Raw genomic sequence first — 14,852 nt, 5'->3', positions numbered from 1 at the left:
TAATGGTTCCTTTCTTTACTAAGAAGGATGTAGATGAGATTTCACAGGTCTTACATTAATTCACTGGGGGCAGATGTGCTTAGCTCTGGGCCTGTGGAAAAGGTGTTTGCTGGACGCTGGCCTCTGGTGTGTGTGCACAGCATTTTGTGGCCCGTGTGCTCGATTTGGATGCAGGCTTCTGGTGTTTCTGATTGATGGGCTGTTTTACTTGATCAGCTCCTGAGGGGAGATCTGGCAGTTTCTGCAGAGCTTTTGGTGACAGAGCACCTGAGCTTGTGAATTTGTAAGTGTGGGTTTTTTTTTTTTTTAAACAAAAAGAGCTTGTAAGCTTGTATAAGTTGAATCCTATTTTCTTCCCCCTCCCTGCTTTTTTTTTTTTTTTTTTTTTTTTTTTTTTTTTTTGATGCTTACTAGCATTGATACGATTTAAAGTGTTACTTTGTGAGCTCTGGAGCATTTCAGTGAACTGCCTCATTTCCCATTTTCCAGAATGGGGAAGCTGAAGTTCTGGAAGTTGTATTTATTTCTAAGTGACTCAGTAAATCAATTTTAGAATTGTGATCAGCTTCCGTTTTACACAATGTTCTTGCCTAATCTGTGGCAACGCACCTCACATTTACATGTAGGCAGGTGATCAGAAAGCTCTATCTTTGTTCCTTGTCTTTGATATTTAAAGAAAATAGGTAATAGTGACCAGCTGTGTAGTATGACACCCACCAGGTTCACTAGTGCTTGCACTTGTTGACTCTAGGGAGGTTTATGGAGCAGTAACACAGGAGTAATACCAGAATAGTGCTGAAATCTATTATGAAGACTATAGCTGTTCACAAGCTAAAGGATGCAACCTCCATGCTGTGGAATAGGTAGTGGGAGCAGGCAACTGCTGGAGGTATGGATTTTCTTCACTCATAGGAAATCTAGTGGTTGGCTGGATATGTGGTGCTATGCTGGCACAAGCTTGGGTAATAGTTGCAGCTATTGGTAAGAGTGCAACTATTAGTTAGCTCTGTAAGCTATTTCACTGAGTTTAGGAGTGCAGGGAAATCAAAACATCAGTGAGGTACAAAATTCATGGGCTCCTGAGGCAATAAAATAAATCTTGGCTGGAGTTTTGTGATGTATTCTGTGGGTAATATCCATTTATTCATTTAATTTGTAGTTCTGGTAGCCCACTGTGTTTCCAGAAGGAATGGTACCATCTTACAGAACTCAGTTACAAGCGAAAAATACACAAAGTTGGAAAGGAAAACTGCAAGTGTCCATTTAACTCAGACAGTGAACTGTGTGTTTGTTTTAGGTACACCAGGAAATCTTTAAATATTGGCTGTCTGCTGCCATTCTCTATTGGTTGGCCAATTTTTGTGTTAACCTTTCTATATTACCTGTTTCAACTGAGACAACTTTACTGTAAGAACACAGAGATACTTGAAGTGTACTGATACAAATCTTGTAAAGAAGAAAATGTAAGAAACCTAAAAGCCATTAGCTCTTTAACCAGAGAGAACATCCTAAAAATGCACCATACAGGAATTTAGAAAGTATTTGTGTTATCCTGGGTTTGCCCTTGTGATCAACAGTACTGGATACTGGACTAGGTCCATAGTTCTAGTCTTGATGTATAGTGTGATTTCCTGCTCTGATGTTTAGTTTCCCTAATGTGTCAGGGGATCGTTCTGAATTTTGCAATCTGGATGAGCGTTCTGAGGCTGCACCAGTGTGCTTGGCCTATTAGTCTTCAACAGGCGTTTGATGTTGGCCACTGTTAGAGATGGGATATTGTGCTTAAGTAGGCCTTCCATCTGACCTGGTATAACTAGTGCTGTTGTTAGCTCCACTGAGTGGAGCGGTGTTAGTGCCATCGAGCTCCTTGGAGGCAAAGGGTCATAGCTGTGTTCAGAAATGGCAATCGGCTGCCTGCACGACGCGTGCTTCCCAAAGCCTGGGCTGTCCCTTCCAGGACGAGAAAAAGTAGGCACATGGCTACTTGTTACGGGGTTGCTTTCCTGCCTTCAGGAAGTTACCTACCTATGATGACAGACTGCTGTGTTGCTGAAGTCTGAAGCCAGCTCATGTATTCATGCTTTCAGTGGTGTTGCAGACAGAGCAGTACTGTTTCTTCTCTTTTATACTAGAGAAACTGAAGCACAAGAAGACTAAAGTGCTGCTTTCTAAAGAATTTAACCAAGTTTGTCCTCAGTTGTGATCTAGTGCGCTAATTCCTGCCATAGTCCTGTTAGTGGTATAGACTTTACCATTCTCCCTCTTGAATATGTGTATGTGAACACACAGGCATACATACATGAATATATATATATATGTGTGTGTGTGTAAAATTATACGTATGTACATATATATATATAAGAGGTTCAAAACGCTTACTGTACTGCTGAGTCACTTGGAGGTAGAGGATTTTTCTACAGCAAGGGAGTTTTGCCCGGCTGCCCTATATTGCTGTGTAGATGGGGATCATCCTAAGGAGGCAAGTTGAAATAATGAAAGCAGGACAAGGCCTTGAGTATACTCAGAGTGCTGGAGGCTGTTAGTGTTATAGTAACTTAGGGAGGAAATGGGGAAATTGCTATTCCTCCTGGTGTGCCCCAAAAGTTTCAAGAGCTCTGACTAGAAGATTGAAGGATATTAGTAGAGCACAGTATTCCTATTAATTGACATTACATTGTAACTTCTGGGGAGCCCTCACTTTTTTCTTTTTTCTTTTTCTTTTTCTTTAACCTTGCTCCTTTGAGGGCCATTATATGCTCCATTAGAAGACTTTTTGACCTCTGAACACAGCAGAGACAGTGATAGAGGCCTCCAGACTGTGCTCATCCTATCATGGATGTCAGCTATATGTGTCTCAGGGCTGTTCTTCTCTGCTCTGTTATACAATAGCCCATCAGAGCCTTTAATGCTCTTGGCAGAGTCTGTGCTACATTGGGACTTGCCTAAAGGACTGTACTATTTCTCCCTCTTTCCCTACTCCTCACCCCTGGTCATCAGTGATCCAAATGATGAACACTGAGACCATCCGAAATGTGCTGAGACTTAGTTTACTTCCATTTGAAATGAGGCTTACGTAGAGGGTAGAACTGTTTTACGCAGAAGGGGGAAGTAAAAGTCTGCTATGAGAAGAGGAATAGGGTAGGGAGGGGATGTAGGGCATCGGTCCAGAAATGGGAATTACTTCCTTCCTAGTGAAAGAGAGGAGAAACAGCTTGCTGCTCACAGCCTCCTTAAAGGATTGGCCTGCAGAAGAGTGGCAAGTGACTGACTGAGCAGGAGTATTTTTGCTCCTTAGTAGACAGACCAACAGCGATAAGGGAAAGTGTCTGTCCTTGAAAGCAGCTACGTTGTGGAGAAGTTAAAGTCTTCAAATGCAGTCACTGCAGTTAATAAATAAATAAATAAAAATAAAGGAAGAGGGAAGGTATTTGTAAAAGCTGATGATTCCATTTTTCATCCTTTCACTGTAATAATTCTTTGGGAGAGAAAATTGCCTGAAAACTGATCTAGACACTTTCGCATACAGTGAATTATATGGCTTCATGCTCATTTTAAGTGTCCACTCAAATTTAGTTCTTTAGTTCGTGGGTGTGGGTTTTTATTAATTTATTCTTTTATTCTTTTTTGTAGGTGTAACTGTAGGTGCTCAAGGTTGTCTTCTCTGCTTGTTGTTTTGGGAAACATAGCTGGTGTGCTCAGCTCAGGACACAAAATGAAAAGCTTGCATGCAGATACTGATTGCTGCTAGTTTAGTTACACCCTCCTGCTTTTGTTGCTAGAGAAATCTAGTGATGCTCCTGTGTTGTGAAATTATAGGTGCTTTGAGATTTAGTGTAGTGAGTGTATTGTATTCTGGTAAGGAATGGGGAAGATGGATATCTTTAGGGGAGAAAAAGATGCTAGAGAGCATTGCAAAAATGGTGCATTTTTCCAGTTTGTATTGAAATAGATCTCTTGCCCACACTGTCCATCACTTAAATCCTGAAGAACAGATTTGGATAACATGGCTGAGCCCAAACAGGCACCATAGTTCTGTCTGTCTGTGCAGCTGAGAAATCAAGCTGCTGCTCTATTGGGAGCAGACATGGGTAATTTCCTGGCTAGTGTGGGAGAGGGCAGCCTGCAGATGGGATATGAGAGAAGAACAATTTATTGCAGCAGGAAAAAGTGACACATCTGGTTTAGCTTCAGATTGCTCAGGAGTAGTAATATTGCCCTGTTGGAGCTCAGGAATGGATGGGTGTTCAGCCAGTTGAACCTTTGCTCTAAGAGTTTATTTTTTCTGTGCAATGGCACTGAAGGGCAGTGTGTATCTGAAGTTGGATTTAAAAATTGTTAATTGTGTAAATTCCAGAGCACAGCTCTGCTCGGTTTCAGTGCAGCATCTGTCTTTGCAAGCTAACTGCTGAGGCACAGACAGCCATAGGTTTAAGGACTTGTACTCCACGGTGTTTCTGTTCCCTCCTTTGAGTCTCTTGTGCAGAGACATTGATGCAAAAAGTGTTGGTGTAGGAAAAGATTGCTTGTACTCTCTGCATACATGTAGTGCATCCCCTAGTTAGGGTTGCTGCAACTGTCATAGAAACATGAGGTTCCCAAGGTGTCAGGTGAATTTATTTGTGCAGTACATACAGTGATTGTAAACTTGGCGGTTTGTCTTCCAATTAGCTCTGTGCACAGCCCTGGGCTCCTTTTTTCCTGTGAAGTGTCCCTTGCCTTTCTAGTTCTTAGGGAGTAACAACATAGGTTGACTGTGAGTGGGCTGTTACGTAGTGCAGTTCAGACACAAAGACTGATTTCAAGCAGCACTAATATCTTGTCTTTTTTCTAACTGGAAAGGAGAATTAAACACGAGCAAATCCATTACCACAGGTGGAACAGACCTAGGAGCTGTTGTCAGGGTAGACCAGAGAATTGGTTAGTTTTTTCAGGTATTGTCATCAAAGTAGAGCAATGCATGTGCTTCAGGGAGGTGTCTGAGAAACACTAGAACAGACAATTATAGGATATTTGCTGCTGTCAGTTAGTGAATACTAACTAGTAAACTTTTACTAATATTACTAGTATTTATATTTCTCCTTTTTTTAAAAAAAACAGTCTTTCTACCACCGGCAGTGTTCTTGTTCACTATGTCTGGATGTTCGGTGACTTCTCTTCAGGCTACGCCACCACTCTCTGCCAAAAGCCTTTCAGCAGCTTCTGATGGAAAAGTGAGAGGTGATGATGCAAAAGCTCGAGGCTTTCCACCACTTTTTTTAGTAAATCCCAGGCTCTGCTTTCAGAAACCCTAACTGCTAATAGCTGAACAGCAATGCTTGGGCAGAAGATGTGACTATATGGACTGTTCTGGCTGGGCAGGAGGTAAAACATGCTCATAACTATTAAGAAGAAAAATGGCCAATAAGCTGCTGTGACGGAGATGCAAGGCAGCTGCCTTTGGTTCAAAGCACTGACTGCGGGAGGCCGTAGTTTTTGCTGTGGAGGTTTGGTTACCTAGGAAACCTGTTTTTAGCTGGTTCTCTGCTCCAGTGGAGAGCCCATCTGTACCTGCTACTTCTTTGTTTTGAAATGACTGTTTTACCAGAAGAATATCTGACAGGAGTATTTGTGGAGCTGGATTATCGTGGAATCTGGGCTCTGCTTGTGGTCCCAGGCATCTGAGTTTAAAGATGAGGTGGTGATGGCATCGGGACTTCTGTGGCTGGGCTGAAAATGGATTAATATTTCTACTTAGTGGGCTGCTGTCATGGAGGGGAGGCTACTGTCAGTTGTTAAATCCTGAAATTGTTTGAAAGGGGAAATGACTGCATGTCAGGAGTTTGCAGAAAACAAACAACACCTTCCCCCCCCCCACACACACACAACTTTGTTCATTTTGATTTGCAGTTCAGCTCCAAGCCTCCAGCTGGTACATTAGGATAAACTGAAGCAAATTCTCTTTCTGTAGTGAATAAACAGCCTCATAAGGCCTGTGAGCTTTCCCTTTTTCTCAGTTCCCTTCTGGTACTAGAGAACTACTGGCATTAAAAGGCAGTGATTTCAGGACTGTATTCAAGGTTTCTAATTTGTTTGATTCCAGACCTTGCCAATCTCATCACATCTGTCGTCTTGCTGTAGTGTTTTCATTTTTGCCTTTTCTAGATACTCTGGAATTGGGGGGGGGGGGAGGAACCCTAATGTTTCTGTTCCCTGTACTTTATCTGCCCACATCTCATAGCCTGTATGTTTGGGCAAAGTTGACTGGTCTACTCTCTCTTCTCTACAGTGTTCTCCCAAACTGAAGCTGGTTTTCTTATAGGTTACTGTGTAGTGTGGAACAGTTGCATAAATAGTGACAGCATATGGAGGTGCCAGTGATAAGGTGTCCTTAGCCTACTATGTAGGCTTAGAAATTTAAAATCGTATATAAACTTCAAAAATCTGTGGACCTCTTTTTCCCTTCTCAAATGACGTATCTCAGATCTGCTGTTTGGTAGTGGGTGATAGCTGCTTGGGTGACTTACTGACCCAGGGTTGTTGAACTATTGTCTCCTTTTTTGATGTTCTTTCTTGACTAACTTGGGCTGTGAGCAGCAGCAGGTTTCATGGAAATGCTGCTGCAGATTAGGGTGTGTGTATGTGAAATAACAGATTTAACAAATGGAAATGCTGCTGCAGATTAGGGTGTGTGCATGTGAAATAACAGATTTAACAAATTGAAGTTGGGCCTAGAAGAATTAAAGGCCTGCCTGACATTTCTCTTAGATACTGTTACCAATTAAAAGGTAATTAAGAACCTTTTAAAGATGCCTTTATAGCTTTCCAGTTTGACTTTGCAGGCCACCTAATTCAGATGTCTTAAGTCATGAAACCCACTGGCTTCAGAGCAGAGAGTGTGTTAAGAATCTCTTCTAGGCAGGTGTCAGCTTTGAGTCCTGAGCAGGTATCATGCAGAAGAAAATAGCTTTCTCTTTGAAATTTCTGCAAGCAACAATGTTAAATTTCCACACGTTTTCCAAGTGTATAGAACACAAAGTTGGTGTAATTAAAGCTCTTTTAGCCAACCATTTTAATTACCACTATCGTTGTCTGATACTGGGTGGTTGTGAGAGGCTTTGTTTTGCTTTAAGACAAGTCTGAACCAGACCTGTTGTCTTTGCTGCACAGCCCTAGATAACTGACACAATAAAGTTCTGTATCACACACTATGTACCATCATAGCAGCACTGAGATAGCAGAGCTGCAGCAAAGCCATGCTGTCTGTTTTGTTTTGTTTTGTTTCGACTTTGTGTAACAAGAGGAGTGACAGTTTGGGGCTGACTCTGTGTGCATCATGTTGCTGATGTATGAAGCAGAAAAGAGACAGGTGTTTTTTTCCAACCCTGAAGCTTACTTGAGGATCTGGCAGGTAGAAAAATACTCACCAAGTTAACAAATGATTCACCTTGAGCCTGAGCAGGTTTGGGAAGTCAGTGAAGGAGAGAGAACCTGGTGTGTGAAAATAACTGTCACTTACTGGCCCAGCCCAGTATTTTAGCCGATAAACCACATGTACACCAATATACTTGAGAGGTCAGCAGCTGGCATTGAGGTTGGTTGATATCAAGTAATGAATGAACATCTATATCTAAGGGACTTTCTGAGAATGGCTTTGCTTTTATTTAGTGTGTGTGTGTGTGTGTGTATATATATATATATATATATTTTTTTTTTTTTTTTTCTTTTTCCTTAGCTTTGATCAACTTGTTGAAGTTCCTCATGTCTAATGAGACTGTGTTACTGGCCAAACACAACATCTTCACCCTTGCCCTGATGGTGAGTATAGTGAAAGCAAATACTCTAAGCAACTTAATTCATCTTAATTGAACCTTAGGAAAGAATCCTGTATTTCTGGCCTTCTAAAGAGATATCAGAATAAGGCAGAGGAGCTGAAGAATATGACTGATTATTTTTGCTAGGAAGATGTTTGTGAAAAGGAGTGCTTGGAGTCAGTGTAGGGTTTGCTCATTGAAATAAACATGCTTATATGAGGAGAGGCTTAGTTTAATTTTTCAGATTTGATAACTCCTTGTTGTAGGGGCCTTATGTACACAAAACACAAATCTTTTCTGGCACCAATTATGGCAGTATTTAAGCTTCTTATCTATCTTTTCTGAACTGATAAGATAATAGATGAAGAAATGAAGTAATATAATGTATAATGGAACCAAGAGCTCATTTCTTTGAAGATTCTGGACAGTTTGTACTGTTTATTTCTATTGATTAGGCTTTATGTAAATATACTTGTTGCAACTTAATTTTACTTCTACATATAGGTTGTGAACCTGTTCAACATGTTCATCACTTATGGAGACACCTTTCTCCCCACTCCCAGCAGCTATGATGAGCTGTATTATGAAATCATTCGGATGCATCAGAATTTTGACAACCTTTATTCTATGGGTGAGTGCTTCCTGGGATCAGGAATACTGCAGACTACATGTGGAGGTTTGAGGGATGTGTGAGAAAGTTCTTTTCCTGTGTGAGGTGCTTTCTGTGGCAGACACCGATGGTGTGCATCTCAGTGAATGGACATGTTTTGTTTCAGTATGTTAGATAAGTTAAGAATTGAGAAAGGGATAAACTTGAAGGGATACACTTTGTTCAGTCTGAAACCAGGCTTTTTATCAAAGGAATGCGCCTGTTACCTCTAAAACAGCCACTGGCTATGACTAGAAATAAATATTTATCGGTGCAACTAGTTATGTGGGAGTCTGTATTTCATGTATCTTTGTGTAGTTAAGTCAACGTATAGTTTGCATCTATCACATTCAGCAGCATCAAGTGAGGGGGCAAGTGCAAGTTGCAGAACCATGCAGGACTGGGAAGCACGCATCATGAGCAAGAATTTGGAAAAATTTGAGAAATTTGACAAGAAGCTGGCTGTGCTAGACAAATCACACTTAGCGCACTTATTGCTAAAGCAAACCAAGAAAACAGCCCCCACAGACCTGCTTCTGATGACGAGCAAATTACTGGACTGAAGAATGTGCCTGCTGGCAAAACATGAAGAGGCTGCCATCCTTCAAATGAAGAAGCACGCTGGAATGCCACCAAGTGAAACCCAGCAGGAAGAAGAGGAACAAAGAAGCAAAGAATGGAGAGAGGCATAATCAGGCAGTGTATACGCAGGAGCCTGCCGCTGAGGGTAGCTGCAGCAGGTCTGGTGTAGTGCCTGCATGCTTGAAGCTGTGAAGAAAAGAACATAGCTGTGTTCTTTGTTTGCTTTGTTCCAGAAGGACCTTTTTTTCCCCAGACTCCCTCCTCTCTTCTCAGCATGATCACCCAATGAACAAAAGGAGTAATATAAGCATGTAAGGGGAGTTAAAGTGCAGGGGGGAGGGAGCTGGCTGCAGGACTCTGCTGACATAGAGAAGAATTATCTTCACCATAATAAAAGGGGCTAAATACGCTTTCCAGTTACAAGCAAAAATGAACACTTCTAGTATAATTTTTCTGCGGTTTTCGTCATCTCTTGTGCGAGTGGTTAGTTGACCTATTTTGTCTGTAGAGCGGATGAGATTTTTTTGCTAACCCCTTCCCTACTCCCAAGAATTGTGGCTAGTAAGATGAGGTACTTCTACTAGTCAGCAATTTTTCAGTCCCCTCCCCAATAAAAGCTGAAGGAAAGTGGAATGGAAGAATAACATACTCGGATACTTACTCAGTTGGGCTGCAGTAGGTGCATCTGACCTGTTGAAGCAAGTCATTTATCACATGAATATGTTATCCTGCTACATAGAGCAAACCCTTTAAATTAACAGTGTAGATGCCTGAACAGAAACGCTCTCTGAATTAATTACATAAGATATTAAAGTATGGTTGGTATCTATCCTTTGACAAAACAATGTTACTCTGAGTTGACCTTATTTTTCACCTTCTGCAAATGCCAGATGAAGGGAACACTAGAAAATGAGAAGGAATCACTGTCTGTGGCTGATGCCTGCCACAGCTTTGCCAGATGTCCTAACAACTTCCCTTGACCTTGTCAGAGCGTGTCACTTAAGCTACCATCACCCTTCTGTCTTTATCTTGGGACATTTGTTAGCACAAAATGCAAAGCTTCTTTATTCTTTAATTTTACTGTTAAGGGATATGGGTGAAGCTTTCTATTTTGGGAGTGGGAATGAAGTCTTGTTGCCTTGATTTTTGTTTTCTGGTCCTGAATCTGAACTTTAAGCAGGTCTGCAGACCTGAAAGCTTCTTTCATGTAGTAATAGGTATGAGTGTGCAGCCACTGTGCTATGTATTCACTTGTGGCATCAGTGTTTCTAGATGACCTTGAATTGGGATGAAATGCCTTTTCTTCACCTGTAAGTGTAAGATGAACCTTTCTTCTAGAATGTAACCCCAGGACCCCCTGAATATATGAACTCATAAAAGATCATGAATTGCCTCCTATTCAGGCAGCATGAAAAAAATCCAAACATTTGCTCTGGACTCTGTTACTGTTTTGATACTTACCAGAAGCTATGCAGGTACCTGGCACTCTAGAAACACTACAGATTCTGACCTAAATAAATATTTTGGGGACTCTGGCAGCAAAGAATTGGATTCAGTAGAAGTTCTTCCTGTTGCAGAGTGTTTTCAGAACTGTTCCCCAGTCTGTCAGAGACCATCTGTGCAACAGAGTGACATACTGGTTCTGACAGGGAGCTTTTTTCTCTAAGCTGGTGTGTAATCTTTCTCTGCAATTCCAGGTAAAAGAGAAGGTAGAAAGTCGAGCACTACTGTATTGGATGTAAATCATGGGCTGTAGTCCAGCTTAAATGGAACTATGTGTAAGTAGGAGCTGGAAGAGAGAAGTAATGTGTGGAATAAAAAGTGACGTAGACTGGAACTCTAGTCCTGTTTCTGAGGAAAAGCCACTTTAACATGGAATGGTGAAATTAATTAAGAGGAACTAATTTCTTTTGATTCTTTTCTCTTCCCTCCCCTCTGCTTGCATTCTCCCAGTCATTTTGTCCTGCACACCTTGAATTTCTTAGGCTTTGAAGGGAACTTCTGCTATGGTTCACAAATCATCTCGAAGACTGCTTTTCTTTTTTCCACATGAGTCTGGCTGCCATCCCGTCAAAGTAGATCTTTGACATTTTGTATTAAAAAAATGTATTGCCCATTTAGTGCCAGCCCTGTTAACTTTCTTTTTTTCTTTCAGTTCTAAGGCTTTCTACCAATGCTGGTCAATGGAAAGAGCCTGCAAGCAAGGTGACCCATGCATTAGTCAATATTAGGTAAGGAGCAGAAGCTAATAACCAGTTTGGAGATTCTTATGTCCTATGTGACTACATTCTTAAGATGCTTTCACATTTGTTCTATTGAGTTGGGTTTTGAATTTGTTTTGCTTTGTTAGCTGAAATTGCTGCTCTGAACAGGGCCAACTGAGGATAAAGATTGGGTCACTAGGGTTAGATTGTTCTTTTTCTACTAATTCTTAGTTCTTCTGTAGACTGAGTGCTTTCAAAGCATGGCACAAGCTGTAATGAATTAATCCTCACAGCATCCTTTAGAGAAGTTGTACTGTAGGGAAAAATGCTGTACTGCCAGGGCAATTGTGAGCCTAATGGATTTCTTTCTCTGTTGCGTGATTCTATTGCAATTCTGTGAAGCTATGAAGGGGACTATAAGCCAGCAGTAATAAGCATATTCCAGGCCTCTTTTAACATTGCAAGATTTTTATGCATGCTTAAAACTGATTATTTAAAGACACTTCAGTATTCTTTTAAGACTCTCCCTTCTGTTCAAGGGCGGAAATTATGCTCTGATTACGAGGCTAGAGAATATCTTTTTTTTGAGAGAGAGAATATATATATATATATATATATATATTTATGTATATATATATATGTATATATATTTTTTTTGGACTGGATTCTTTCATGGTGTTTGGACTGACAGGGGTTGAGGATGGAGTCCTGGGATCATGAATCTGATTCAGTTTGATTGCAAAATGGAAGAAATGTGTCAAATGAGAGAATTTACTATTTAGCTCTGACTGGTAGACAGACCATAGAAGATATGAGTATTTGTACCGATAAAGTCTGTCCATCGCTACCCTAGTCACTTCATCGGTGCTCTTGCTGAGAGGAGTGATGACTTTTGATGAAACAGCAGGTACCTTACTACTGTGTATGCTGCTTGGGCTCGTTGTTTTCCTCCCTACAAAAGACTCTGTGTGCAGTAAACTCTCTGAGGGCGTCTTTCAAGTCAATATACATTTTATGTGTCTATAAACCACCTTAAAGGTTCCCTTAGTAGGTCTGCAGGCTTTATAACCTTGCGTCTGGTTCCAGAAGATTTATTTTGTTCCTATCCTTATTTTTATTTTTCGTAAACAGATATAAATGAATGGTTGTGGGCAGATAATGCTCCCTGCATGAAGCAGCAGAACAGATAGCTGTTGGCAAAGTAACGTCATTTAAAGTGACACAAAGTGTCTGCCCTGGGAATTATCTGTATATCTAGGTAGAGCTGGATAGAGGAGAACTGGAAAGATAGTGGCAACTGGTCACCAAGGGTTTGTACTTACCTCTGATTTACAAAAGTGAGGTTTTGCTTTCCCTTATTGGCTTAACAGCTGTTTTTATAAAGATCAGTATGCAACTGAGATGAGATAAACCAAACAACTGGCACCAAGATACTGTTCCCAGGACTGGCTGCATCAGACGTGTTCACTGCATAGTACTATCTGGAACCGGTGAAAACTCAGCATGTTTCTGTTCTAGACTTCTGATAGTTTTTGCCTTCTCTACCTAGCTGCTCGTGGATATTGAACTTCCATCTGGTCTTTCACTAGGCTTAGCAATTTTCATGAATGACTGCTTTTTACTCAGTGAAATTAAAGAAGGTGTAAATTAGAGATGATTCAAGGCCTGGAGAGAGATTAAAGTTTAGAGAACTTGGTCTATTTGACTTATTCCTCATCTCTGAAGAGGAGAGGGAATATTTCATCTCCTTGTTTATTTTCTTATTGTGATGAAAATATTACATCTGAAGGGTTCTTCAGTCCAGTAGAATTCAGAGCAGCCAGTTTGTAGGATGGCCAGATTCAAAGGTACTGTACTTCTGCTAATGATGAAAGTGATTGAAGCATCATACTATAGTGCTAATTAGGGCTAGATGCTTTTTCGGGAGGATATGCTTTCAAAAGATGAAATCATTGGTCTCAGAACAGGAAATTGGATGAAGTCAGGGGCCTGTGATGATATAATAGTACTTTCTTGCCTTAAGACTTTGAATTTAGACATTTGGAAGTTTCAGATCATGCAGCAGAAAATGAGAAGAGATGATTCCTCCAGAAATGTTCCCAGCCTTCTCAGGCTTTCTGCAGTCTGTTAGGAAAGACCCTTTTGTCCTGTTCTGTTGGCTGTCGCATTTCTGCAATGACTGTAGGAAGGGTTGATGCTAAGGTGACACATTACCTTCTGGGCTTGGACTAGTAACGTAAAATGGAGCTGTGCACACGTATTTGTTGCTCTCTGGTGTTTTGTAGCACCTACATGATTCTGTGTAAGCGCAAATCCCCCAAGAGAAATGGGGAGAGGATAAATCTTTTAGGACTGTCAGGCTGATGGCTTCATTAGAGACACAAAATAAGTCTTACGATGTCATGCATTGACATATTTGCTGTATGTGTTGGTAAGGACATCAACATGAACCTGTCTAAGCTCCCCACTGCCTGGGTTGCCTGTTGATTGTGCCTTTTTTCCCCCCACAGAGTTGTCTTAGCATACTGTTTCTTACTTGAATGTCTCTGCCATGAGGGGAGTGAGATCAGAGAAATCGTGTTACGTTGGGTTATTCCCTCAGCTTCAACATTCTTGAAACACTTTTCTCAGGAAGGATTATCTCTTTTGCTGTATTGGTGTCAATCACACTTTTGTTTATATTTCCATCTCATAGCAGCTATTTAAAAAAAAATTGTCACTTTCTTATCAAAGGGCAATAGTGGCAACTATTACAAATGTAAGGCACCTATATCTGTGTGTGTATATCTGGTGGGGTTTAACAAGCTTTTCAACAAGCTTTTTAAATCCTAAGGTACAATCTTATGTGTATTTCTGCTAGAAGAGGTGAGTTGTTTGCAGCTTCTCAAGGGTGCATTGCCTTTGTGTTAAAGGAGTAGCCATTGAGGAGACTCAAAACTGAGGCCTGTTTGACTCTGCAGTGCTGGGTTTGAGAGCTCATCTAATTTATTATTAGGAGAAGGACCTGGGAGTCCTGGTGGACAAGAAGTTAACTATGAGCCAGCAACGTGCCCTTGTAGCCGAGAAGGCCAGCAGTATTCGGGGGTGCATTAGAAAGAGTGCTTCCAGCAGGTCAAGGGAGGTTGTGCTCCCCCTCTGCTCAGCCGCAGCGAGGCCACGTCTGGAGTACTGTGTCCAGTTCTGGCCTCCCCACTGCAAGAGAGACATGGCACTATTGGAGGGAGTCCAGCATAGGCAACAAGGAAGATTAGGGGACTAGAGCATCTGTGCTCTGAGGAAAGGCTGTGAGAGCTGGGCCCTCCAGCCTGGAGAAGAGAAGGCTGAAGGGGGATTTGATCAACGTGTGTACGCATCTGAAGGGAGGGTTTAAGAGAGGATGGGGCCAGACTCTTTTCAGTGGTGCCAAGCGACAGGACAGGGAATGGGCAAAAACAAACACAAGAAGTTCTGACTGAACACGAGGAAAAGCTTCTTTCCTGTGAGGGTGATGAGAGCACTGGAACAGGTTGCCCAGAGCGGTTGTGGAGTCTCCTCTGGAGATATTCAAAAGCTGCCTGGCTACGATCCTGTGCAATGTGCTCTAGGTGACCCTGCTTGAGCAGAGGTATTGGACTAGAAGCTCTCCAG

The 14,852-nt window shown here is 41.4% G+C and overlaps 1 protein-coding gene across 2 annotated transcripts in view; it reads left to right on the top strand.

Annotated features, from left to right (window-relative positions):
- The window catches only part of ARMH3 (armadillo like helical domain containing 3), a 133,969-nt gene that overhangs the window by 50,791 nt on the left and 68,326 nt on the right, over positions 1 to 14,852 (top strand). For both annotated transcript variants that reach the window (XM_062580480.1, XM_062580481.1), the window contains exons 21-23: positions 7,712 to 7,794; positions 8,295 to 8,421; positions 11,177 to 11,252. In XM_062580480.1, the coding sequence (XP_062436464.1) occupies positions 7,712 to 7,794; positions 8,295 to 8,421; positions 11,177 to 11,252 (286 nt within the window). The remainder of the gene's footprint in view (positions 1 to 7,711; positions 7,795 to 8,294; positions 8,422 to 11,176; positions 11,253 to 14,852) is intronic.

Source organism: Rhea pennata, chromosome 7 (assembly GCF_028389875.1).
Source record: "Rhea pennata isolate bPtePen1 chromosome 7, bPtePen1.pri, whole genome shotgun sequence".
Lineage (NCBI taxonomy): Eukaryota > Metazoa > Chordata > Aves > Rheiformes > Rheidae > Rhea > Rhea pennata.
Note: the sequence above shows the minus strand (reverse complement) of the source record. Positions and strands in the feature narration are given on the sequence as shown.